Source organism: Zalophus californianus, chromosome 8 (genome assembly GCF_009762305.2).
Source record: "Zalophus californianus isolate mZalCal1 chromosome 8, mZalCal1.pri.v2, whole genome shotgun sequence".
Taxonomy (NCBI): Eukaryota; Metazoa; Chordata; class Mammalia; order Carnivora; family Otariidae; genus Zalophus; species Zalophus californianus.
In genome coordinates this window covers 116,099,530-116,126,433 of record NC_045602.1, presented here as the reverse complement: position 1 = coordinate 116,126,433, position 26,904 = coordinate 116,099,530, and the positions used below count along the sequence as shown (strand labels likewise).

The 26,904-nt window shown below is 46.8% G+C and overlaps 1 protein-coding gene across 2 annotated transcripts; it reads left to right on the top strand.

Annotated features, from left to right (window-relative positions):
- Positions 1–82: 82 nt before the first annotated feature.
- Positions 83–22,170, top strand: GGT7 (gamma-glutamyltransferase 7). Of its 2 annotated transcripts, none has more exons than XM_027620806.1 (15): positions 83–304; positions 6,484–6,719; positions 7,085–7,236; positions 8,460–8,577; positions 9,395–9,462; positions 9,675–9,748; positions 10,059–10,255; positions 12,277–12,364; positions 13,937–14,064; positions 14,232–14,320; positions 16,023–16,172; positions 16,291–16,408; positions 17,088–17,225; positions 18,373–18,472; positions 21,486–22,170. In XM_027620806.1, exons 1-15 carry the CDS (start codon positions 136–138, stop codon positions 21,647–21,649), a joined length of 1,989 nt encoding a protein of 662 aa, XP_027476607.1. In that variant the 5' UTR covers positions 83–135; the 3' UTR covers positions 21,650–22,170. The 2 variants fall into 2 exon arrangements, with proteins under 2 accessions (XP_027476607.1, XP_027476608.1); XM_027620807.1 differs by having other exon boundaries at positions 106–304; positions 18,373–18,465; positions 21,486–21,548.
- The last annotated feature ends 4,734 nt before the right edge of the window (positions 22,171–26,904 follow it).

The following is a 26,904-nucleotide window of genomic DNA, read 5'->3' as shown; positions in this document are numbered from 1 at the left end:
GACGCTCGCGGGGGTTGTGGTGAGGCGCCCCCTCCTGGCGGCCCAGGAGCTCAGGCCCCGCCCTTCACCCACCCACCCCCACCCCCGCCGCACCACTTCCGGCAGGCGCTGCGTTGCTGGGGGGCGCGGGTGAGGATGGCGGCGGAGAACGAGGCCAGTCAGGAGAGCGCCCTGGGCGCCTACTCGCCGGTGGACTACATGAGCATCACCAGCTTCCCGAGGCTGCCGGAGGACGAGCCGGCGCCCGCGGCCCCTCTGAGGGGCCGCAAGGACGAGGACGCCTTCCTGGGAGACCCCGATACCGGTGAGGCCCGCTGGCCCGGTCCCTGCCCCCTGGGACGTCCCCGGTCCTCCTTCATCCGCGCGGAGCATCACCTCCAGTTTCCATCTCCCTAATTCATCCCCTTCCTTCTGGACCTCTTCCTTCTCCCTTGTCTCCGTTAGTTACCTAGTGGGGATGGAGATGCATTTCTGCCTTAGAGGCTTAGAATGCGACAAGGGAGAACGATGCCAGGAACTGCAGCAGCACGGGCTGGGGTTACCTCTTGGGAAGGACCAACTAATAAGGAAGGAAAGAATGTTGGAGGGGAGATCCTAAGGAACAGCTGTGATCACCCAGAAGAGACCGTCCGTTAGTCACAAAGAATAGGATAGGAGAAACCAAGTCAGACTGCAGCAGGATGGGTAGAGGCTAGGTCTTGAGAAGAACTTCCCCACAGCCAAGGATTGTGGGAAGGAGAGACCTTAGGGAGAAGCTGAGAATCTCTTTACGTTCCGGGAGGGATAAAGACTATGCTTTCCGTCTGTCTGTGAGCGGCGGATATTGGGAGACAGGGGGATGGACTGCATGACCTCTCAGAGTCCTTGGGGACCAGAGTGCCTTCGCTGCCCTGTGGATTACCTCACCCCTCCCGGAGCCATGGATCAGGCCAGGATGTTAGTAAGGTACCCTGCCCCCTAGGAAGCAGGCTCCAGAATTTTACTGTGTTCTCAGCCTTTGAAGGGACTGCAAGGGGTGGGAGTAGGGAGGGGGGAGACAGGGCTTGGGGGAGACCTGAGGGCCAAGAGCTCTCTGAGCATTTCTTCCCTAGGGCTCTCCCTCCTATCCATGTGGCCCAGCTCTATCCTCCTCTCCATTCTTCATCCTCCATCCCCCATCCCTCTTTCCCTCAACGTCACTTCCTGGCGTTAGAGCATCCTTCTCTTCACTCTTCCTCCCAGTGCCTGTACTTGAGCCCTCTTCCTTACCAGCCTGGCAGATCCTGCTTCTCTGATCCAGCCTTCTCTAGCTGGGCCCTTCTGTAGCTATTCCCAGCCTGACAGCCAAAACTCTTTCCCCCTCTACAATTTTCCAGTCATCTGGCCCTTACTAGCAGCCCCTGCCAACCTAATTAGACTGTTCCCTACCTGGAGGGAGGAGTAGGGAAGGCTGGGGAGGCTTATGGGCATCAGATATTCAAGCTGCAGATCAAGAATTCTTTTCCGGAGGGAGGAGCCTTGGAATCACGAGGTAGCAGGGAAAGTAGTGGGAAGATGTGTCCTGGTGGATAACAGCCTGAAACCAGGTCCTTTATTCAGGGATCAGGAATGCTACTTCTGGTTCCAGCACTGCCTTGACTCACACTGTATGACAGTGGGCACATCTATCCTGACCTGGGCCTCAGGTTCCTCTTCCAGCTCAACTAAGAATGCCTATCTCTCCTAACCTAGAGATTGGAAGCCCCTGACATGTTTTCTCCTGGCTCCCTGTAAATGTCTTAGCGTTTATCAAGTTCTGTGATTATATGAGCAAACTTCATGTCTGTAAGCCCTATGAGAGGGCAGGATTGTGACTGTTTTGTTCACCATCCTTTCTCCACCATCCAATACAGTGCTAAGCACTCAATTAAAATTGTTGAATAAATAAATAAATGAGAGAGATCTCAGGATGAAAGAATAGCAGGGGAGGGAGTTCTCAAGCCTCAGGGTGTACCTTGGGGAGTTAAGACAGGTTCTGCTCTATTCTGTACAAAAATCCAGCAGGGACCCTTGTCACCTGAGTTTCTGGGAATCTGTACCTTATGCCACAGTTGTGCACTAATGTCCCAAGGACCCTTAACATCATACCTATGAAGTCATTTCAATGCTATGTCTCAGAGCACTACTTCTAAGGCCCAAGGCTCCTTTAGCCAGCTGGACTAGCCTGTTGGCTAACATGATCTCCTATATTCTCAACCTGGAGGTGCCACTTACTAGTGCTGCCATCCTCTTATCCAGGACCTTGGCTGTGCCCAGCTAGCCTCTAGCCTGCCACTCCCCAGAACCAAGTGCCACGAAACCCACAGCAGACCCTCTGGAAAATGGTGACCACTCCAAGGTTGGGGAGATTCTTGACTCTCTTCTGAGATCCAGGCCCACGAGTTCCTCTCTGTCCCAGGCATCGGCCTCTAGATGTCCTGCAAGTGCCTTACCTTTGGGATGTACTATGCTGAATTCATCATCTCATCCCCATACCTGCCCTTCCCCCAATGTCATTCTCAGTTAATGACACTGCCATTCATCCAGTCTGCAAGGTAGAAGCTCTCCTGAGCTTCTTACTTACTCTTACTTCCAAAGGTGATCAGATGCTCTCTGTCCTAAGTATCTTGCAATCCATCTCATCATCCCTGCTATCACCACTGGAGACAAAGCCCCCATCCTCTCTTACCTGTATTACCCATGGGCTTCTAGCTACTCCCTGTACCCTGCCCCACCAACCCCAATCCAACTACCACCCTGCACTTCTGATCATGTCGTTCCTTGGTTCAAAAATCTTTAGTGATTCTGCCCTTAAAGGAATAAGCAAGCCAGGGATGACTTCAGTTTCCAGCCAAGATCTCTCTCCTGATCTCTAGACTTGCCAAGTTAACTCTGTTCGGGATTCTTTTGTCATAAACTCAGTTAAAACTGAGCTAATCATAAAAGAGAATTTCATTGGGTAGCATAACTGAAAAATTCAGGGATGTGGGGCCTCAGGCATAGCTAAATCAAGGTACCTAAAAAGGAATTGGCTTTTGTCTTTTGCTTTGCCTTCCTTTTTATGATCTTCATCTTCAGATAGCCTCTCATTCTGTGGGGGCAAGATGCCCCCAGTAGCAACAGGTTTACACCTTACCATTTTAGCAATCTAGACAGAAAGAAAGCCTTTCTCTTTCCCAGTAGTTCCAGCAATAGAACTAAGTTTGCATCTCATTGACCTGGTGCTGGTCACATACCTGTCGCTGAACCAGTCACTGTAGAGATACCTGTTCTGAAGGGCTAGGCCTGGGCGCCTGGGTGGCTCAGTCTGTTAAGTGTCTGCCTTCAGCTCAGGTCATGATCTCAGGGTCCTGGGATTGAGTCCTGCTTCAGGCTCCCAGCATAGTGGGGAGTCTGCTTCTCCCTCTGCCCCTCCCTCCTGCTCCTGCATGCTCATTCTCTCGCGCACGCGTGCGTGCAAAAATAAAAATCTAAAAAAAAAAAAAAAAAAAAATGAAGGACTAGACCTAGGTCCTATACTCAGTCTGGTCAGGAATGAGAGAATGAGAAATGAGAAAGAGGAGATGGTGTTTCGAAATGGAAAATTGACTGGAAATGGCATCCAAGCAGATAAAAATCAGATACATACTAGGCCAGTTGCTTCCAGACAACTCCTGTTGGCGTCCCACAAATTTAGAATTACCAAAATTAAACTCATTATCTTTCTCCCAAAAGACTTGTTTCTTTCGATTCCAAACTAACCTTTTCCCAGTGTCCTATTGTTGCTCTTACATATCAGTAAAATCAATGGTATTGTTGCCCTAGTGCTTACACAGTAGGATACTCAGTAAATATTTTTGTTGAATAAATGAATAACTTAATGATTGACTGATGGAATAAAAAGTCTTGAATAGGTCCAACTCTGATGGAGCCATATCACTTCCCTTCCTGGTCCCTCATAGCTGTCTGGAGAAAACAGATTTAAGGACGAGTACCTGGAAGTATCAACTAGAATTAGCTTGTAAGGTTGGTTTTTGAGCATGGAAATGGCTCCTGATGCCTTGTGGAGCATTGGAAAAGAGGGTTTGAGTTGCTTTTTCTTCTGCCATTTATTCATTTTAGGATGTTAAGTGGGCAATATCCTTTTCCAGGCTCAAGTTTCCTCATCTGTAAAATGAAGAGAATAGGCCTATCTCATAAAGTTATGGGAGCGCTTCAATGAGGAAATGTATGTAAGGTGCTTGGAATATAGTCAGCGTCAATAAATATAAGTTCAAAACCATTCCTGCACTTCTTTTGAAATCTCTAGGGACCAAGGAGGGTTCTGTGCCTGTAGTAGGTATTTAACATGTTTGTTGAATGAATTCCAGTTTTTTTGTAGACTGTGTGGTACTGGTGCTGAGGAGTAGAGGCAAGCATGATCAGCTGAGGGAGGCTTCCAGAAGATAAGTTTCTTTTTTTAAATAAAATTTTAAAATAAATTACATGTGTGATCAAAAAGAAAAAAGAAAACAGTGAGGAAAAGTAAAAGTCCTCTTCTCCATTCCTATCTGTGCACAATTTTTCCTCTTTATTTAAAAATATATGTGTTAATTTAGGAGCTCCTGGCTGGCTCAGTTGGTGGAGAGTGCAACTCTTGACCTCAGGGTTGTGAGTTTGAGCCCTACGTTGGGTGTAGAGATTATTTTAAAAAATAAAATCTTATATATGTATTGACTTTGAAAAAAAAGAAACACATATGTAGTAGTAATTTCAAAGAAGAAATTCTCCTACCCCATCTCATTCCCACCTTCAGTATCTTTCCCCAAAATAACCACCATGAATATTTCCTAAAAATTATCTACATATGTATGTGGCTTCTTATTCATACAAAAGAGGGGAGTGTGGATTATGGAGGGCCTTGAATGCCAGGTCAAGGAGCTTGGATTTTTATCATGTTGGTATTGATGAACCCTGATACTATTTCAAACAGGAAAATTTAACAGTCAGTTTTCAGCATTATCCCACAGACTTTTTAAAGGGGTTATAACCCTAGTGCATAGTAACAGGTGCTCAAAATTTTTTATTGAATGAATGAACTTTTTAAAACACATTGTACATACAGCAAAGGTATTAAGGTCAAGGTACCAGGCCATTTCTTTACTATTCACAAATACCCAGGACCTTTAAGCCATTTAGAGAACTGGTTTCAAGGCTAGTATAACCCAGAGGAGGGAAACTATGAGATGGAAGAGGGTCTCAGCCAGGCCAAGATGAAAAAGGAGTGGAAATAACTAGAGGGTGCCTGGTAGACATCATCTCATGGAATCCTTATACCCATTTGGCCAATTAGGGATTAGCTCCACTATGAGGATGAGGAAAGTGAGGCTTATGACTTGAAGTGATTCATTCATAGTCACCCAACAAGTAAGTGGCTTTGAGGTCTCCCCGTCTCCACTCTTACTGTCCTTAGATTCATTCTTCAGATAGTAGCCAGAGGGGTCTTTTTAAAATATAAAACAGATGGCTTCCAGTTCTTGCTTAAAACTCTGAAGTGGCCTCCCATGTTTCCTAGGATTAAATCCAAGCTTCTCACTAGGCCCACAAGGCCCAGTGCACCTGGCCTAGCCTCCACCACACTACTCTTTCCCTTTGCTCACTACACCAGAGCCACCCAGGCCTTCGTTTTTTTGTTTGTCTTTTTTTCTAATGCACCAAGCTTATTCCTACCTTAGGGCCTGTCGCACCTGCTGCTCCTTCTTTCTGGAACACTCTACACACTTACCCTTGTTCTACATATGGCTAGCTCCTTCTCATCCCTTAGTTCTCAGCTTAAAAGTCACCTCCACTGAGAAGCCTTGCCAAATCCCAGCTAAGCAGCCCCCAACACACACCATTATTCTCTATCATTTCATCCTCCTTTTTCTTCATAGCACTTGCTGCAAGTTGTAATGATATACTCCTTTGTTTACATGTTTATTTTCTTTTCTTCCATGGGTCTGTGAACCTCATGAGGGCAGAAACTATTTCTTTCCCCTAGCATCTAGCATAGGGCCAGACCCATGGCAGGCCCTCCATATTTGTCGAGTGAGTGAATGGACAAGCCAGGCAATGTTGGAAGCCAGGGTCTATCCATTCAGTTTATGTAGCTACTTCCTTGCACAGAAGGCTGGGCCCCAGCTGGAGCAGGATCTGGTTTCTAGGGAGGGCCCCAACCCCCCTCCACTCCAGGAAGTGTCTGCCCTGGGTCCTAGGTCCTGAGTGGGTCTCAGGCCTCAGGAAGTTGGGCAAAGGGGCCAGGCATCCAGCCCCCTGCCGCCCAGCCCAGCTGCGGGTCCCTGTCTCTACCCAGCCAGGACTGCCTCCGTCCCTGTTCTGGGGTGCGTTGGGGAGACACCAAAGGGCGAGCAGTACTGTCTAGTGGGGTTTGCTTACCAGGGGCGGGGAGAGGGGGAAGCCGAACAGCCCCGCCTGGAGGGCCGGCAGGGCCGGATAAGGTGCCCAGACCCACCTGGCTGCCGCCCGCAGACCCAGACTCCTTCCTGAAGTCGGCGAGGCTGCAGCGGCTGCCGTCCACGTCGTCGGAGATGGGCAGCCAGGACGGGTCGCCGCTGCGGGAGACGCGCAAGGACCCGTTCTCCGCGGCAGCGGCCGAGTGCTCCTGCCGCCAGGACGGACTCACAGTCATTGTCACAGCCTGCCTCACTTTTGCCACGGGTGTCACTGTGGCACTCGTCATGCAGATTTACTTCGGAGACCCTCAGGTGAGGGGGTTGGGAGGGGGCAGAAGGAGGAAACGAGAAGAGGGAGTGGGGAAGCGCTTGCGGAGACAGTGGGAATTGAATTGCTCTTGGCTGAGTGGGGGAGGGGGCCAGCAAATGGAAAAGGGAGAGGACAGTGAGACGGGAGAGGAAGGTCCCAAAGGGAGGAGCTCAGGGTGTGAACGGGACAGAGCAAGGAAGGGACCTGATCAGGTAAGAGGCACTGGAGGCAATATAGGAAGAGTCATAGGGGACAAGAAGGCAGGCCTCCCACCCCCAACACCTGTGGAGGTTCTGGGGTTGGTGGAGGTGCCTTAAGGAGGCAGGGGTGTCCTACTGCCCCCACCTAGTCCCCTTTCCCTTCCCAGATCTTTCACCAGGGTGCCGTGGTGACTGATGCCGCCCATTGCACATCGCTGGGCATCGAGGTGCTCAGTAAACAGGGATCTTCTGTGGATGCCGCTGTGGCAGCTGCCCTGTGTTTGGGGATCGTGGCTCCACACAGTTCTGGCCTGGGCGGGTAAGGAGCTCCTAGCTGTGGAGGCTGGGGTCCCCCAGGCCTATCTCTGTGTCCTGGTCTGTAGGCTTCATGTGGGGGTCTTCGAGTTTGACCAGAGGGGTAGCTGGGCCCTAACTCCTTGCATTTTGTCTTTCTACACCCAATTTTACCCCCTTCTCCTGACATGGAGTCAGAGGAGGCGTTTTCACAAGCTTTTTTTTTTTTTTTTAAACTGGGTAAAGACTTTTATAAACTATAAAGTAAGGTGCACAGGTGGGGGTATACTGTCACTAATTAAGGCAGGGATATTTTAACTTTTAGGGTTTACAAATCCTTAAAACCAATCCTGTGAGCATGATAAAAGCTATGGACCCTCTATCCTCCAGAAATACACCACAAGCTGAGAACTCTTATGACAGAGATTATAAACTGGCCACCCATAGGCCATACCCAGCACAACAGATTAGTTTGGTTTCCACACTTGAATTTTTTTTAAATATGTTTGCTATTGTTAAAAAGTTGAGAATTTTCATAAAAATGCAGATTTTCAATATCTCTAGAACAATCAGAAGACCTGGTAACACTGGGCCCACATTCCCACATGGCTGCAATTATCTGAATAGCATGACGGAACTTGTGCTGTCCATTTGGCCATAGTTCCTACCACTCCCTATTGTTTATCTGTCCTGCTTTCCTTATTATATTACTTGGCTGCAGGCCAACCATCTCAGATGCAACTCCCATTTTAGATGGAAACAAGCCACAGAAAAGGGACAAGCTGACAAAGTCCATATCTTGGCTCCTGCAAGACCAGCCCTGCAGGCCCTACCAAAGAAATTCCCCTTTTGGTCGTATACAGTCCATCCTTACATAATTCAGTCCTGGGAGAGGGAGCCAGGGCATACCATGGAGGCAGGTGAAGGAAGCTGGCAGGGGTCCAGCTGTGGTCTAGGGTGGGGGCAGGAGGTAGAACATCTTGCTCTTCCAGTCCCTGGGTTTTCCCTAATCAGGGATTAAAATCTCCAGTAACAGGCTAGAAGAGGTCCATGGTCTCTGGGTCCCCAACCCCCTTGATTTCACCCTCATACAGTGGCTGAGTCTCTGAATCCCTGCTAGAGGGGGCTCAGACATCTGACTCCTGTGACAAACAGCCTATGGCCATCACCATTGGGGATGAAAGGGTGGCAGGTTAATTGTTTAGAGGGGTAGTATCTTATCAACCTCCCTTTCTGTGTCTCTCCCAGTGGGGGCGTGATGCTGGTACATGACATCCGACGAAATGAGAGCCACCTAATTGATTTCCGGGAGTCTGCACCAGGGGCCCTCAGGGAAGAGGCCCTGCAGAGATCCTGGGAAACCAAGGTGGGGACCCTGTTGAGAAGAGAGAGTCCAGGGGTGGTCTCCCTTCACTGCCCTTCTGCTAACCCAAACATTACTTTGCTGAGTAATTATTATGGAAGTGAGGAAAAGAGTGAAGCAGGATGTGCTTAAAGCTGTGAAGGAGATAGCCCCCCAAATAAAATAATGAACCAAAAGATCTGTATTGTTGATAACAGGCACTATAGTAACACCTTACTTCTGGAAGCCTGAGCAGCCTGAGAGGTTGCAAAGTTCCTGCACTATAATTCACACATGTCATTCAAAGCCTATTGGCTATAACTTTCCCAGCACACAACATATTGGAAAATTAAAGAGGAACTGCAAAAGGCAAATACATATCTACTGAGAACAAGGGAGGAAATAGAATAACTTGGAAAAATAGATATTTGGTGCGGTGGCAAAAGCCAAACACATGCCTGAGTTATCACAGCTGAGTAATGGTGGTGTGATCATGGAATGGTTAAATGAAAGTCCATTGTCCATTATTTTAAAAGGCAGGAATAGATGTAATCCAATGTAGACAGGTTTCCATCTAAATTGGTTACGTCTTGGCTCTTAAAGGGGTTTGCTTAATTTATAAATCCCTCAACTATGATAGATAAAGGAAGCCTTTCTGTAAGTCAGGGAAATGGGAGGGATGCCCACTTGGGGAGAGCTTGTCCCTCCTCTGGGATACTTGGCCTGTGTCTTTCCCCTGTGCCAGCCCCCATCCCTGGCTTGGGGCTCTGCGGAGTTCAGCCCAGCCCCCCCCTTCCAGTGACCTGGTCTCCTCTCTCCCTCGCCTGCCCGCCTCGCCCAGCCTGGGCTCTTGGTGGGGGTCCCCGGAATGGTGAAGGGGCTACATGAAGCTCACCAGCTCTATGGCAGGTAAAGACCCTCCCCCTGGGGACCAGGGGCCCCTGCCTGCATCTCTCCTTGGGTGGCCTTCTCCTACCTTCCTGGATTCTTTCCTTCCCAACTCCCCCTCCTAATATCCCCTTCCCTTGCCAGGACTCTCCTTCCCAGGAACCCCCATTCCCCCAGGACCCCTCCTCCTCCCCCCAGGATCTCCTCCACCCCCTGCTCTCCGGCCCCCCCAGGCTGCCATGGTCCCAAGTCCTGGCCTTCGCAGCAGCTGTGGCCCAAGATGGCTTCAACGTGACCCATGATCTAGGTCAGTGGGGCCTGGGGGTGGGGGGAAAGGCATGAGGTTGATGGGAAGGGGAGAGGAAACCTCTGAGATTTGGGGCCCAAGCCAGAAAACACCTCTCTTCCATTTGCTCCTTTAGCTCCCTCCCCACCCATCCTACCCTCATAGGGATGCAGCCTCAAATGAGGGGATCTGGGAAGGGCCCATATACACCCCCTTCCTCCCCCATAACAGGCTCCGGGTGGGGAGGGCAGAGCTCTTAGGGCCAGCCACTCAGCCACCTCACCTATGGCGCATCTCAGCCCCCTGCCCAGCCTCCTGTCCCTGCTTGCAGCCCGTGCCCTTGCCGAACAGCCTCCGCCCAATGCATCTGAGCGTTTCCGTGAGACATTCCTGCCATTGGGCCACCCGCCACTACCTGGCTCACTGCTGCGTCGGCCTGACCTGGCCGCAGTGCTGGATGTACTGGGCACCTCCGGCCCCGCCGCCTTCTACGCAGGAGGCAATCTCACACTGGAGATGGTGGCTGAGGTGAGCACTTGGGGAGCCCCCCCTGCCCTGAAGGGCCCTACTGCAGGGACATCTTCTTCCCTTTCCTTTCCTCTCTGTCTTTCTTTCTACATAAATTTACTGATGATTCCGTTGACTTAAGATTCTCTAATCGACAAAACTAACTTCTGGTGATAGGAATCAGATCAGTGGTTGTTTGGGATGGGGGCAGTCGACAGGATGCAGCACAAAGAACCCCCTGGGATGATGGAACTGTTCTGTCTTGACTGAGAGAGGTACCCTCCGGCCCCCCAGGGCTGGTGCCAACCTGTGCAGAGTCTTGACCTGTCCCTCCCAGTCCTGGCAGAGACGCAGGATCAGCCTCAGCTTTCCCGAGCCCACAATCCCACCTTACTCTTGGGTTTTCTAGGGACGGAGGGAAACCCCTCCTTCACTGATGACTGTCAGGACTGGGGATATTGACACAAGGGCTTACCAACCAACCCCAAAGACTCTTAGTCTGAGGTAGTAATGGGTTCTGAGAACTGTTGTCAGCAATTCAAAACTCCTAAGGGAAAATTATGTTCAAGGTAAGGATATAGAAACCAACTCTGTGATTCTCTCATCTGTACCATTGGGGTGATTATATGTATCTCTGCCATACGGTTGTGGAAACTGAAATGGTCCGTCATTCAGACTACATTCAGAATGCCTGTTCTTTGTCAGACCCTGTACTGGGCACTGGAAGTATGGCTATGTGATGGGCTTAACTGGGAAGTCCAGCAGTGTACTGGCTGTAGGTCTGCTGCGCCCAGAACTCCATCCGCACACTTTCTTCTGTTTGAATTCACTCTCTATCAGATCCTTTCCACACCTGCTCCCCACTGGCCATCCTTCCAGCAAACCATCCCAGAGAAAGAACATTTCTCATTCCAATAGTTACAGCAAAAGCCTCCAGGTCATGTCTCATCAGCCTGTCATAGGTCTCATGACTATTCCCGAACCAATCACTGGCATGGAAGAGGAATGTTCTGATTAGCCAGCCACACCTGGATCTTCTGGAGAAGGGGATGAAGGAGACTCTAACAAAGACTATCTGAGCTTTAAAAGAAAAAAAAAAAAAACCCAAAGTTGAATTTATAAACTTGACCAACAAAGGAACACACACGAGCCAAGAAATTCAGTGTGTAATTCACTGAGGATGGATTAGAAGTCAGGGGTTTCAAGTACAAAAAGTTTAAAAAAAAAAAGAGAGAGAGAGAGAGAGTTAGGGAGGGGAGAGAGAGAGAGAGAGAAGATTCCTAGTGGTTATGCTAATTTAGGAATGAAAATTACCGTGCTGGAAAGGATGAGTCCATGGGTTTGTACAAAATCGGTGCATTGGTCAACAGAGTGCTTGGTTACATCAAATGAGGGTCAGTCCTACCAGGATCATCCAGAGTTCATGGTTTGGGAATGGCTTTAGTTAATTGTAGTGAAATGAAGAATCCAGTTTTGATATCTTATAGGCAAATTCTGCTGTAGGTAGAAAGTGTTCCTTTTTTTTTTTCAAGTAATCTCTATGCCCAATGTGAGGCTCAAACTCAGGACCCCAAGATCAAGAGTTGCATGCTCTACCTACTGAGCCAGCCAGGCATCCCAGAAAATGTTCCTTTTACATAGGCAGAGAAGGTAGTATGTTTAAGGCCAAGGAGTCATGAGTTCAGAAACTGTAGGTCACTGAGGGTGGCTCTAAAGAGCTCACTGGGGAATAACAGGACATGAGGTAGGAGAGGTGGGCAGGGGCCAGATCACAAAAGGCCTTGGACGCCAATCTAAGGAGGTCATTCAAAGAATATCTGATACATAGCAGGTGCTCATTGTTAGTGCTTTTTCCCCTTCCTTTTTCCCAGGGTACCCAGGGCTAACGGGTCCCTAAAGGCTGTGATGGAAATTGCAGAAGGCGCAAAAGTTATAAATATCAAGTCTGTCTTTGATTCAACCATATACCATAGGCCAAGCCCACATGCTCACGGTGTGGTGTGTGGCTCACATTTGTGGTGGGATCATTCTCTCCCCTGCAGGCCCAGCACGCAGGGGGTGTCATAACTGAGGAGGACTTCAGCAATTACAGTGCCCTCGTGGAGAATCCTGTGTGTGGCGTGTACAGAGGTGACCTCTCTCCCAGCTCTCAGGGTCCCTGCTCAGGAGAAGCCTCCCAGTCCATGGGCACCTCCTTTTGGCCTAGAGACCTCCTCCCCATTTTTCAGGAGAGAAACTGAGGCAGTGAGCTGCCTGGGCAGCCAACTGTTGAAGCAAGCCAGAGCCAGCCCATCTTCTGAAGTAGTCATGGGGTCAGTTACCCCAAGTATTTAGGCTATGAGGAGGGAGGTCTGGTCAAAGGCTCAGGCCTGGAAGTTGGGGTTCTGGCCATACGTTTTCTTGATTTGGGTTCTGTGTTGCCTTAGCCCCACTCTCACTGCCCTGTAGTTCCTTAGAAGAATTCATAAGACCAGAGTTCATCTAGCTTTATATTGAACAAACTTTTCAAGACAATTATAGACCTGTCCCCTCATTGTGTCAAAGGAAAACTGAGGCCCAGGGATGGAATGGAACTTAACCTGTCAAACTCAAACCAGCGAGGAGCCCAGAAAGCGAAGCTTATGACATGGGTGAAGTCCATGTTCGCTGAACCCAAAGTGGTGGGTTCCTGGGTCCCTCGGAAGGTTCTCAGGTTCTCAGTTTCTTTCCTCTCTAGGAAGTCTGGATCACCTCAAGCCCCAGGTCAGATTGCCTCTGAGTTCAGGTTTCCAGGCCTCAACCTCTAGCCTGATTCTTCTACCAGAGGTGATGGTATATGGAGCAGAGGAAGAGGGTAGCTTTGGAGCCAGGAAGACCTGGGTCTGAGTACCAGCTGCCCCGTTCACCTTGAACAAGTCACTTCCCACTGTGAGCCGTGGTTCCCTCCTGAAAATGGAGATCATATTCGTGCCTACCTCTCCGGGCCCCCATGAAGATTTGAGGAGATGATGTTGGAAGCTGCCCTGATCAGAGTGGACACTGAATGCTTATTTGATCTTACATTTCTCCTCCTCAGCCTGGTTCTCTTGGCAATGCTAGCACTTTGAGTGCTCCGGGTTCCCCTTGTCTCCTATAAACTTGGACCAGCTGCCTCTCTGTGCCTCAGTTTCCTCACCTGTAAAATAAGGATGATAACATTACCCATCGTGAGGATTAAATGAGTTAATCATTTAATGTTAATGTTATGTGTCAGGTATTATCATTATTCCTGCAATGTCCAAACATTTGATAATAGGGGCCTCAAATAGGAAGAGGAGGTTGTTGCTCCCAAGAAGTTTTGGGGGTAGTGGGACCATCAGGGGCCCTGAATAGTATCCTGGCCTGTGGGAGGAGCTAAAAGGAGACACATGGTGGACCAGGAATCTGGACATCTGGACACCTGTCCCTGTTGTGCCTACAACGTGACTCTGGACAGACTACAGTCCTCTTGGACCTTAGTTTCCTTGTGCAGAAGAGGAAACTGAAGGCCAGTTGTTCTGGGTTGGAGTCCTGGCCCTGCCCTTGACTTGCCATGTGAACTTGTGTGGGTCCCTTTGCCTCTCAGGGCAGTTTGCCTGTCTGATGAGGGGTCAGTGCAGTAGTCTCAGTCTATGTGACAGTGGGATGTGGAGATGCTTTGACCCCTCCCCTGCCATCTAGTCATTTCTTTTTTTTTTTTTCCAGGCCACCTGGTTCTCAGTCCCCCACCCCCGCATACGGGTCCTGCCCTCATCAGTGCTCTCAACATTCTTGAAGGCTTCAATCTCACCACGCTGGTGTCCCGGGAACAAGCTCTTCACTGGGTGGCAGAGGCAAGGCCGACCCCTCCACCCTGCCCTGGGTCTTGGTACACTGGGAGTGGGGGGATGGGGTACTGCCATGGGGCAGGACTAACCTCCAAGTTTTCTCACATGAGGATCAATAGCGTGGGTGCTGGGAGGAGCCTGGCAGCCTCTTCCACACCCCTGTACATTTTCAGACTCTGAAGATTGCATTAGCCCTGGCCAGCAGACTGGGAGATCCTGTCTACGATTCTACCATCACTGAGAGCATGGATGACATGCTCAGGTGGGTCCCAGGGCAGGACCCTCAGGGTGGCAGAAGTGGTAGTGGGTATGAGGAAAGGATCAGATGAAAAGCAGCTGGTAGAGCAATAAGACCTGGAGTCCCAAGTCAATTTCAGCTCAGCTCCAACTCAGTGTGACACTGGTTACTTTTCCCAGCACCTACCTCAATTTCCCCATTTGTATGATGAGTTAGTCTGCATCATTTGGCTCTCAAAACTTTCTGACCCTAGCAGAGCACATTCTTGGCCCACCTGTGTCCCCTTTTTAGTGGAAAAAGAAAGCCTAAGAACAATGAAAATTCCCCAAGCAAATACCTGAGGTGATGGGGATTTTGACTATAATGTCTCCACATTAGCAGCATAACATTGTAGTAAGACTGTGGGCTCTGGTCAGACTGACTCAGTTCAAATCCCAGCTTTACCATTCACTAGCTGTGCAGCATTGGGCAAGTCACTTAAATTCTGTCTCAGTTTCTACAAGGGGGCTTGACAATAATGGTACCAGCCTCATGAGGTTGAGGTAAGGACTAACTAAGGTCATACATGCAAAGCACTTAGCACATTGTGTGGCATATAATAAATATTCAACAAATAGTATTAGTAATTGGCAATAGGGGTGGGTAAGAATGATTGCTATTTAATTGCTACTCTGATTGGCTGAAAGACTAGCTAAGGGAAAAATCAGAAGCCAAAAATATAGTTAGCGTAAATTTGTAGTATTACTCAAGCAACTCTATGAATTAAGTTCAAAACAATGAGACTAAAATGAATAGCTTATAATTAAAAAGCAAAAAGAGCAACAACCAAAAACAGTAAGCAGTTCAAGGCCACAAGGATGAGGGCTAAAAACAAAGCCTCTGTTCCCCCACCCAATCCACTTGAAACAAAGCCCTCTGTACCTCTCCTGTGTGGCCTCCAGCCTTTATGGTTGAAAATGGAATGAAAGTCTTCAGTAATCCTTGGTTACTTGTTACTCTAATCAACTAGAATCACCAAACTCACAGTCATTAAGTAAGAAACCCTCAGCCAAACTTTAAAAAGTCTGGAGAATTACATCTTGTTTTCAGTTTAGCTCTAAAACACACACACACACACACACACACACACACACACACACACACACACACACACACACACCCCTCTATATTAAATTCATCCAAGTAATTCTTCCAATACATAGTTATTAAGGGCTTACTGTATGCCTGTATGCCAAGTCTTCCTGTGCCTTGAAAAAAATTCTAATAGTAACTAAAGATCCCTGTATACAAAACCCTCCTCTGACTAAACTCTTCATAAAACTTCAGTTTGAAATGACAAACATTAGGTTAAATAAATTGTTTGTTCATTCAAAACAAATATTATCTGAGCATCCACTATGCCCCAGGTACTTTCAAAGAGAAGATTAAGTGAGTAAATAAAGTCAAGTAACTAAAAGACTCTTGATTTAAGCACTAAATAAAAGTTGGCTCTAAAAGGGAATCTGGATAACACCTAAATGAACTCAGTCAGTTCAACAACGATTTCCTGGATATTTCCCATATGCTCAGAATGAGAGATTCTGTTCTCATGGACCTGAGAGTCCAGTGGGGGAGGCAGACATTAATCAAATCCTTGCACAAACAGGCATCACAGTGGGGTAGGTGGGGTAGGTGGGATGTAATGAGAGCCTGCTATGTATTAATCTCCTACCCCTTGTCTTTTCAGCAAGGTAGAAGCCGCCTACCTCCGGGGCCACATCAATGACTCCCAGGCGGCCCCTGCCCCACTCCTGCCCGTCTACGAGCTGGATGGGGCTCCCACAGCTGCTCAGGTGCTGATCATGGGCCCTGATGACTTCATTGTGGCCATGGTCAGGTATGCCAGCTCAGACAAAGAACCTGGCACTGGGGATCATCTGGACCAGGAAGAGGTGGGGTCCAGATGGGAATGAGGGTGACCTCAGGGCTCACCTGGCTCCAACCTCTACCCCCAGCTCCCTGAACCGGCCTTTTGGCAGTGGCCTCATCACTCCCTCGGGGATCCTGCTCAACAGCCAGATGCTAGACTTCTCCTGGCCCAACAGGACTGCTAACCACTCTGCACCCAGCCTGGTAGGGCCTTGCTTCCCTCCTCCCCTGGGGACCTTGAGGCTAGGTAGGAGGTACAGCAGTATGGCTGCCCCTCCCTCCCTACTTCCTCTAGGAACTTTTGGTATAAAGAACAGGAGCCTAAACAAGGTGTCCACTTCACCCCCAGCCCAAGTCTGGGGCTTGGAGCTTGGTGGACCTGAAGAAACCTCATCCCATTCTGTGTCTGTCTCACTACATGAGCTGGGGAAAGTCTTGCCCCCTCTCTTGGCCTCAGTTCCTTCACCTGTACAATAAGGATATTAGCCCTCATTTGATGCTTTGGCACTTTTTAGAACAATGGTCTACAATCGTGTAATGCTGAGCTGATGGGGCTCAGAAGAAGGAGATAGGAATTATGGTCTAGTTGGAGGCCAGTACTCTTACTCTCTGCATGCTGGGGCCCTGCCAGGACAATGAGAGATAGAGATGACCAGGATAGAGATTATCCTGTTCTTCCCTTTAGCCATCTGTCTTGGCTTGGTCCCCTCCCCTTCCACCCATGGTGGCCCCATAGCAACTCAGTGGGTCCGCTATCCACCCCAGTTATCCAGGGACCCTGTCCATTTCTTAGACAGCAAATTGTGGCCTGGGAAGGGACCAGTCTCCCATGAAAACCTGCCCCAACTGTCATCCCCCTGTGCTCTCGGTCCTCTGACAACAGGAGAATTCGGTGCAGCCAGGGAAGCGACCACTGTCTTTCCTGCTGCCTACTGTGGTCCGGCCAGCAGAGGGGCTTTGTGGGACCTACCTCGCCCTGGGGGCCAATGGAGCTGCCCGGGGCCTCAGTGGACTGACCCAGGTGAGATTTCCTCCATGGTAGGCCCTTTGTGGCCAGCAGCCAAGCTGTGGCCTGAACTTTAGATGCCCTTGTGTCTCTGGCTTATTCTCATCCATAACTCAACAAACATAGGCTGAGGCTGCTTTGTGACAGGCCCATCCTGGGTACTGGGGACATAGGCTGTGCTGAGTTTCTTAGCCAAAATGGAGCCCTGAAGTTCCCTGTCTTCCAGGTTGGATGGAAAATCATGGTTTGGTGGAACTGAGAGGTGATATAGCACCTGGGCTGCCTAGGTCTGTCAACCTCAAGTCCCATCATGCCTCTACTCAGCATCTGAATAGACAAGCAGCCCTCTTTAGGGTCTGATTTTGAAAGGAAGGGCCTACTCTCCAGAATGTCTCTCAATAGTTACACGAATGTTTTAAGCACATGATATATGTGCCAGGCACTTACTTTGGCAGATGGTGAGTTAAATAGCCTGAGCTTTGGAATCAGACAGCCCTGGGCCCCAGGCCAAGCGCTGCCAATTTCCAACTGCGTGATGTTGGGGAATTCACTTAACCTCTCTGAACCTGTCTCCTCATCTGTAAAATGGAGACAGTAATAACAGCTAGCCTTTATGGAGTTCTACTAACCTCCAGGCATGGTGTTACATGTGCTCACTCTTTTAGCCTTCCCAATATTGGGAGGAATCCTTATTTCCATTTTTTATATGAGGAAACTAAAGCCCAAAGAGGTTAAGAAGTTAGGTCCAGTTGAGTAAGAATGGTCAGGCAGTTTGTTTTGAGAGCCTACCCACACTCCTAACCACTAAGCTAAAAGTACCCATACTGTGCCTTAGATGACTCCAGCTATTAACCCTGTCCTGGCCAGGGAGAAGGGAGGCAAGCCCGGGGCCGGATTACAGGAGACTGACTGCCAGTGGTACCTCTTCCTTGGCTCTCTCTAAGCTCTGGAGTGTATTACTTTCCCTTTCTGGCCCTCAGTTTCCCCCTGTATGAAATGGGGACAGTCATTACAGGCCTGCCTGTCTTCCGAGGCTGTTCAGATAATACCCCTAGTGTAAGGGTTCCAAAGAGTAAGAAGTCTGGCCCAGGGATGAGACCTGCGGAGTCCTGAAAACCCATCTCTGGGGCAGCCCTGACTTCTACCCCTTGGCTGCCCACAGGTTTTACTGAATGTCCTGACCTTGAACCGGAACCTGAGTGACAGCCTGGCCCATGGCCGTCTGCATCCAGACCTGCAGTCCAACCTCCTGCAGGTGGACAGTGAGTGCAGAGCAGAGATCCCCATGGGGTGGGCAAAAAGCTGGGTGGAGAAAGGGGCTCCTCCCAAGGGTGTCCCTGCCTCGACCAGCACAATTCCTGCCAGTGAAAGTTTGGTTTCTTCCAACTAACTCCTTTGGGACAATGAAAGATCTGGGGACTGGAACCAGTTCTGTCATTTCCTGGTTGTGTGGCCTTGGGAAATTCATGTCTCTACTCTGAGCCTCAGTTTTCTCATTTGTAAAATAAGATACACTTGTTCATTCTGCAAACCATTCATTCAGCAGTTTGTATTGAATACCTACTGTGTGCCAGGCATTATTGTAGGTGCTGGGGATACAGCATTTATAGGCAGACAGGAAAATAAATAATCAAAGAAATAGAAGAAAGTGAAATAAATGCTCTGCAAGCTGATATAAAGGACTGACTCAATGACTAGGGAAGGGTTCTCTTTGGTGACATTTAAGCTGAGATCTGAAGAGTAAGAGGGAGCCCACCATGCAAAGAACTGGGGCAGGTTTTGTAGGCGAAGGGAACAGATGCAAAGAATTTAGGGCAGAAATGGGCTTGGCATGTTTTAGGAGTAGAAAGGAGACCAGGGTGAGTGAGAGTGAGATGAAGGGGCCAGATCATGGACCCTGTAGATTACAGTGAGAAAATGTGCTTTCCTCTAAGGACAGGGGCTTAATTTTAGACACAACTTAATTTTTGTAAATGGGAAAGTATGGGCAGCTTTGAGGAATTTTTATTACAACAGATGATGTATTATGCAAGTCCAAAGGGGATAGGACATTGAATGAGACATAGTTCTTGCCTACTTGGTATTATGTATTATAAATTTGTATGTATTATGCCCAGAAAGGTTATAAGTCAGTCAAAAATCAACCCATAAGTGGCAGAATTGAGATTAGAACATACACCTAGCTGACACCAAAGACTCAGTTCTTTACAGCATATCTCCTAGACTGAAGCACGTTAGAAGTCACAGACCTAAATCCTCAGCAGCCACACCCTGTGTTTGGTTGGTAATACTCTGGATCCTGGATGATGATAATGAGCATAACTTCTGATCTCTACTGAATGTGAGGCTCTATGCTAAGTTACTTGGGTGGGGGTGGGGGGAGTTAGATTTGGTTCATCCTAGCCCACCCTTGAGGAATTCACAGTTTAAGATAGGAACATGAGGAGTAGAGGCTTGGCGAAGGGAAAGTTCATCCACTGAGGGCTATGGAGGAGGTGACAACTGGCTGGGCCTTGAAGTATGAGCAGGTATTTGGCATGTCCAGAACCCAGAATATTCTGGGCAAATGGGCAAAAGCCAGAAAGAATGGCTCAGAAAGCAGCCAAGAGGCCTGCTGGACTAGAGACATTGTTTACTAAACTTCAGAATTTATCCAGCACCTTCACGAATTTTGCCACATTTGCACACCATCTGAACCATTATTTACATATGTGTCTCTATAAATGGACTTCCTTTTCGATGTAAGCGTATTTTAAAGGTAAATCACATATCATAATCACAAATGGAAAAGTAGCATCATTTGCCACAAATGAAAGATAAAGAACTATTAAAAAGTCAACAATTTGTAGGTTTAAGGTGGATATGGTTACCCCAGAAGGCTCTGGGGCCTGCTCTCTCTGTTGAAAAAAGAGGTTAGAAATGTTAAAGGCCAGACTAAAACTTAGTCCTTGCCATTATCCAAAGAATCGAAAATGAACCATAAAGGAAATACATTTCTGACTTGGTGATTCATTGCTATTCAGTGTTGTATCTTTACCTCAAGAACTACCCTAAGTTATCCCATCTGCAGACCAAAAGACCAAATCTTTATTGAGGAGCAGTAAGAGGTGAGGTTACAGGGCTTATGGAGGTTCATGGCAAGAAGGATGGACTTTATCCACTTGACTGGAGGTGGGATAGACCTGAAATGTTTTATGTAGGGGAAATGGATTGAAGAGGGGGAGAATTTAAGTTGGGGAAACAGAGGCAACTAGAATAAAGGGCCAGGCAAGAAATGGTGAGGGCCTGAACTTATGTAAGAGGGTGGGCATTTCTTCATTCATCCATGTAAAGGCAATGAGGATCAATGGTGAACAAGACAACGTCCTTGCCTTCAAAATGCTTATAATCTAATGGAGAGAGACATAGTAAATAAATGAATAAATAAACAGGTAGCAACAAGTACTTTGAAAGAAAATAAAGCAAGGTAAAGATGACAGGGCTGCCATTTTAGATAGCGGTCAGGGAAGTTCTCCTTGAAGATTGGAATGAAGTAAGGAAGCCGGTTTTGTGACTAGGAGGAGAGCATTCCAGACAAATAGAACAGCACGTGCAAAGCCCTGAGGCAGGAGCATGTTTGGCCTAACCTGAGGGACAGCAAGGAGGCTAAAGCAGAGTTAAGGGAGAAAATGGAAGGAAGTGAGGAGAAGAGTTTAGTGAGGCAGTGAGGTCCCAGATGATGTTGTGCCTTAGAGGCCTTGGCAAGGACTGTGGATTTTCTTCTAAGAGTCGTCAAAGCTGTTGGAAGGTTTTGAGAAGGGGAAGTGAGTGGTCTAATGGCTTAAGAGGATCCCTTTGGCTGTATATGAATAGGCTGTAAGGAAGCAGGACTGGAACCAGAAAGACCAGTCAGTGGGCTATGCAGTAATGGCTGCATCCTGGCTATCCTGGCAAGTAATGATGGCAGCTTGGCCTAGGCAGGTGGAGATGAAGAGCCCATAGCCCTTTTATGCAATATTAAGAATGAACATATATTATTGATCACATACTATATGCAAGGTTCTGACCTCTGTGCTTTTTGTGATTTATCTCCTTTAATCCTTACAACAGCTTCATGTGGTAGGTTCTCACATAATCCCCATTTTATGCATGAGGAGGCTGAGGCTCAGAGAGGTAAAGCAGTTTGCCCAAGGTCATACAGTGGGCATCCAGGACCAGGACTCAGGTCTGACCATGGGACTCCTGACCCGTGCTCTGAACACTCTGAATGTGTATATGTTGGGGGATGGTTTTCAGGTGAGTTCACAGAGGAAGAGATTGAGTTCCTGGAAGCCAGGGGTCACCATGTGGAGAAAGTAGATGTCTTATCCTGGGTCCATGGCAGCCGGAGAACCAACAACTTTATCATTGGTGTGAAGGACCCTCGGAGCCCAGACGCAGCTGGAGCCACCATCCTGTAGAGCAGCGGGGTGGGGTGGGGGTCTCTGCTCCCCCCCTTTGCATGTTCCTAGAGTCCCTCCTTCTCCCAGGTTTGGTCTCAGGGGGACCCCAGGGATGCCCCAGATCATGGGCCAGACCCTATCCCAGAGTAACTGGAAAATTCTCTAACCAGAGGCCTGTGGTGGTGGTGATGATGGTGGTCGTGGTGGTGGTGGTGAGTGTCAGTGTCCACAACCAGGCAGGCAGGACCTTGAGGAGTCAGGCTATCTGTCTGTCTCCTTACCCTCAGCCATGCTGGCCCTGAGCTTAGGGATGTGCTTGCAAACCCTTCTCAAGGGTCCTCACAACCCCAACGTCTCCAGTCTGGCCTGACCTGGACCTTGTCTTCCAGCTCCCTTCTCCTGTCCCTAGCCTCGTTTCTTAAATGACTAGGATTTTTTTAATGGACCATCCTGGGGAGGGGGTGCTCCTCTCTTCCTCCCACCAAGTTGAGGTGGGGCCTTGCATCTGGGGGGGCCCAGGTTGTGGGTAGGGGTGGGGGTGGGGACCAGCTCAGGGGCTTCCATTTGCAAAGGGGAATTAAAGAAAGACTATTGCTTAACCACGGCTCTGGACTGATTTATGTTTGGCTGTGTTGGGAGTGGGAGCAAGTGAGGTGGTGCAAAAACAGCCACAGCCATTGGTTTACTATTTGTTTCTTAAATTGGATATTTTGGGTATTTGGGTATCTTGGTTAAGATGTGAAGCTTTCTGATTTGAAAACTTACTACAGGGGTGCATGGCTGTCTCAATCGGTACAGCATGTAACTCTTGATCTTGGGGTCATAAGTTCAAGCCCCACATTGGGCGTGAAGCCTACTTATAAATAAATAAACAAACAAATAAATAAATGTTTTTTTAAAAAGTAAAAAAATGAACATTTACTATAAAGTTACAGTATTCAAAACAGTTTGGTACTGGCATGAGGCTGAACATACCAATGGAATAGAATTGAGAGTCTAGAAATAAACCTATATGTCTATGATCAGTTGATTATTGACAAGAGTGCCAAGATCATTCAATGGAGAAAGAATAGTCTTTTCAACAGGTAGTGCTGGTACAATTGAATATCCACATAAAAAAGAATGAAGTTTGACCTTTACTCCACATCACATACAACTAGTAACTCACAATGGATCAAAGACCTAAATATAAGAGCTAAAACTATACAAGTCCTAGAAAGAAACATAGGAGCAAATCCTCATGACTTGGATTTGGCATTGGTTCTTAGATATGACACCAAAAGCACAAGCAACAAAAGAAAAAATAGATAAATTGAAATGCATCAAAACTAAAAACTTTGAGCATTAAAGGATACTATCAAGAGGGTAAAAAGACAACCCCCAACATGAGAGAAATATTTGCAAACGTATATCTAATAAGGGTCTAGTACCCAGAATATATAAAGCACGCTTCAGTTCAACAACCTAATTAAAAGTTGGGCAAAGAACTTGACCACACATTTTTCTAAAGAAGATATTCAAATGACCAATAAGTCCATGATAAGATGCTCAATATCATGTCACTAGGGAAATTCAGATCAAAACTACAATAAAATAAATACCACTTCACACTCACTAGGTTGGTTATATTTTTAAAAGGAAATAAGTGTTGGTGAGGATATGAAGAAATTGGAACCTACATATATTGCTAGTGGGAATGTAAGGGTGGAGCTGCCGTGGATAACAGTTGGGCATTTAAAAATTAGAATTATCATATGACCCAGCAATTCCACTCCCAGATATATACCCCAAAGAATTGAAAACAAGTGTTCAAACAAAAACTTGTACATGAATGTTCCTAGCAGCACTATTCACAAAAGGCAAAAGGTGAAAACAACCCAAATGTCCATCAATAGATGAATAGATAAGCAAAATGTGGTATATTCATACAACGGAATATTATTCGGCCATAAAAAGGAATGAAGTACTGATACATACTACAACAGGAGTGAACCTTGAAAACATTATGCTAAGTGAAAGGAGCCAGACACAAAAGGTCACATATTGTATGATTCCATTTATATGAAATATCAAATTTCAAATTTCAAATATCAAATTTATAGAGACAGAAGGCAAATTAGTGGTTGTTTAGGGATAGGGGAATGGGGCATTGGGAGGATGGCAATATCTAAAGGGTAGAGATTTTCTCTTTGAAGTGAAAAATTGACTGTGGTGACAGTTGCACCTGTGATTTTAATAAAAAGCATTGAATTGTGTGCCTTAAATGAGTAAATTGTATGGTATGTGCATTCTCTCTCAATAAAGCAGTTTTTATTTTTATTTTTTTCTTTAAATTTTTTATTGTTATGTTAATCACCATACATTACATCATTAGTTTCTGATGTAGTGTTCCATGATTCATTGTTTGTGCATAACACCCAGGGTTCCACGCAGAACGTGCCCTCTTTAATACCCATCACCAGGCTAACCCATCACCCCACCCAATAAAGCAGTTTTTAAAAGATAGGATTTGGAATATCCACTAGAGCTGAACACATGCAAATTCTATGACCCAGCAATCCTGGTCCTAGATATATCTATATCTATATCTACATCTATCTATCTATCTATCTAATCTATCTAATCTATAGATAGATAGATATAGATAGATCCAGCAGAAATATATATATATCCAGCAGAAAATTGTACAGATGTTCATCCAAAGATGTGCAAGAATATTCATTGTAGCACTTTAAAAAATTGACCTGAGGGGCACCTGGGTGGCTCAGTCAGTTAAGCGTTTGCCTTCAGCTCAGGTCATGATCCCAGCGTCCTGGGATCAAGCCCCGCATCAGGCTCCGTGCTCCGCAGGGAGCCTGCTTCTCCCTCTCCCTCTGCCTGCCTGTCTGCCTACTTGTGATCGCTCTCTGTCAAATAAATAAAATCTTTAAAAAATAAAAAAATAAATAGAAAATAGAAGTGGAAATTCACCATCAGTAGAATGGATAAATTGTGATATATTCAATTAATAAAATGTTATGCAGCAATGAAAAGGACAAACTACAACTATATATTAACAATATAGATAAATCTCAAAAACATAAAATTAAGCAAAAGAACCCAGACTCAAAAGAGTACACTCTCTATGGTTACATTTATATAAAGCTTAACATCTGGCATGCCTAATCTATGGAGTTAGAAGTCAGGATACTGTTTACCCTCAGGGGCATGAGTAACAACTGGAAAGGGAGCACTAAGGGGCATTTGTGAAGCTAGCAATGTTCTATTTCTCAATTTAGGTGTTGTGTAAATTAGTGTTGTACACTTTCTGAAAATTCATCAGGAATTATACTTAGGACTTGTGTATCTTTATGTCTTTATATTATACTCTGATAAAAAGTTTTAAAATTTCAGAGTATTTTTGAAAACAGGTTTTCGGGGGTTTTTTTAAGATTTTATTTATTTATTTGACAGAGAGAGAGCATGAGCTGGGAGGAGGGGTAGAGGGAGAGGGAGAAGCAGGCTCCTGCTTAGCAAGGAGCCCGATGCAGGGCTCAATCCCAGGACCCTGGGATCATGACCTGAACCAAAGGCAGCCGCTTAAACGACTGAGCCACCCAGGTGCCCGAAAACAGGTTTTTAAGTCCTAAAAATATTTCTCCTTTTTTTTTTTTTTGGTCATTTCTTTTCAATTCTGTAGTTATCACTCTATTTCTATTTTTCAATCTTTTTTTTTCTTAATAGCGAGCCATTGCTTGCCCACACCAAAACTTTATGCAAAGTAGAAGTTACTGACTCCTTTTCAAGTCACCTTTATTTTCTGTTGTGCGAAATGGATCTGATTTTGTAATTACAAGGTACTTTACTGCCATCTACTGGTAAATTGTCACAATAAAGTTATTACTATTTTTTTTTTAAGATTTTATTTATTTGAGAGAGAATGAGTGAGAGAGAGCGCACCTGAGAGAGGGGAGGGTCAGAGGGAGTAGCAGACTCCCTGCTGAGCAAGGAGCTCGATGTGGGACTCAATCCTGGAACTCCAGGATCATGACCTGAGCTGAAGGCAGTCGCTTAACCAACTGAGCCACCCAGGCATCCCTCACAATAGTTATAAATTACAGTATTTACCAGCTACTAATACCCACTTAGATGTGATGTCCTCTTGCAAGACACATCTTGCCCAACTAAATGTGGTAAACTTGTTGTTTCACGTTTGTGATGAACCCCATAGACAGTAGAACGTTGACACTCTCTAGATTTTTTTTTTAAGACTTTATTTATTTATTTGAGAGAGAGAGAATGAGAGATAGAGAGCACGAGAGGGAAGAGGGTCAGACGGAGAAGCAGACTCCCTGCTGAGCAGGGAGCCCAACGTGGGACTCAATCCTGGGGCTCCAGGATCATGACCTGAGCCGAAGGCAGTCGCTTAACCAACTGAGCCACCCAGGCGCCCTCTCTAGATTTGTTTTGTTCTTTCTTTTTATTCCTCTTTGATATTGTTCTTAAAGACATGGTTGAAGTATTCACTGCAAAAGCTTAAGCTCATTTGGACTAACATGTGAAAGCAAAAGTTCAATAAATGCTAATCAATTTGTTTATATCAAAGAACAATTGATTTGCTTTTTTTTTTTTAAGATTTTATTTTTATTGGGATGCCTGGGTGGCTCAGTCGGTTAAGCGTCAGTGTTCAGCTCAGGTCATGATCCCAGGGTCCTGGGATCAAGTCCCGCATAGGGCTCCTTGCTTGGCGGGGAGCATTCTTCTCCCTCTGCCTGCTGCTCCCCCTGCTTGTGTTCTCTCTCTCCCTCTCTCTCTCTGTCAAATAAATAATAAATATATTTATTTGACAAAGCGAGAGAGAGACAAAGCGAGAGAGGGAACACAAGCAGGGGTGTGGGAGAGGGAGAAGCAGGTTTCTCGCCAAGCAGGGAGCCCGATGCAGGGCTTGATCCCAGGACCCTAGGATCATGACCTGAGCCGAAGGCAGACGCTTAACCGACTGAGCCACTCAGGTGCCCCTGATTTGCTTTTTCTTTACCCAAGTCTGAATCCAGAACAATCCTGGATATCTTAGGACTGCTTTTTTTGCTCAAAACATTTTGTGAAATAGCCTTATACTCTCTTAGGATGCCTCTGTGAATCTGACATTGCTGAAGCTATCATAAGCGCTAGGTACTCTTCTAAACATTTTATATCTACTAATTCACTTAATCCTCTACTCCTTATCTGTAAGATACCCTATTATGTCCATCTTACAGATGAGGCAACTGAAGCACAAAAAAGTTCATTTATTA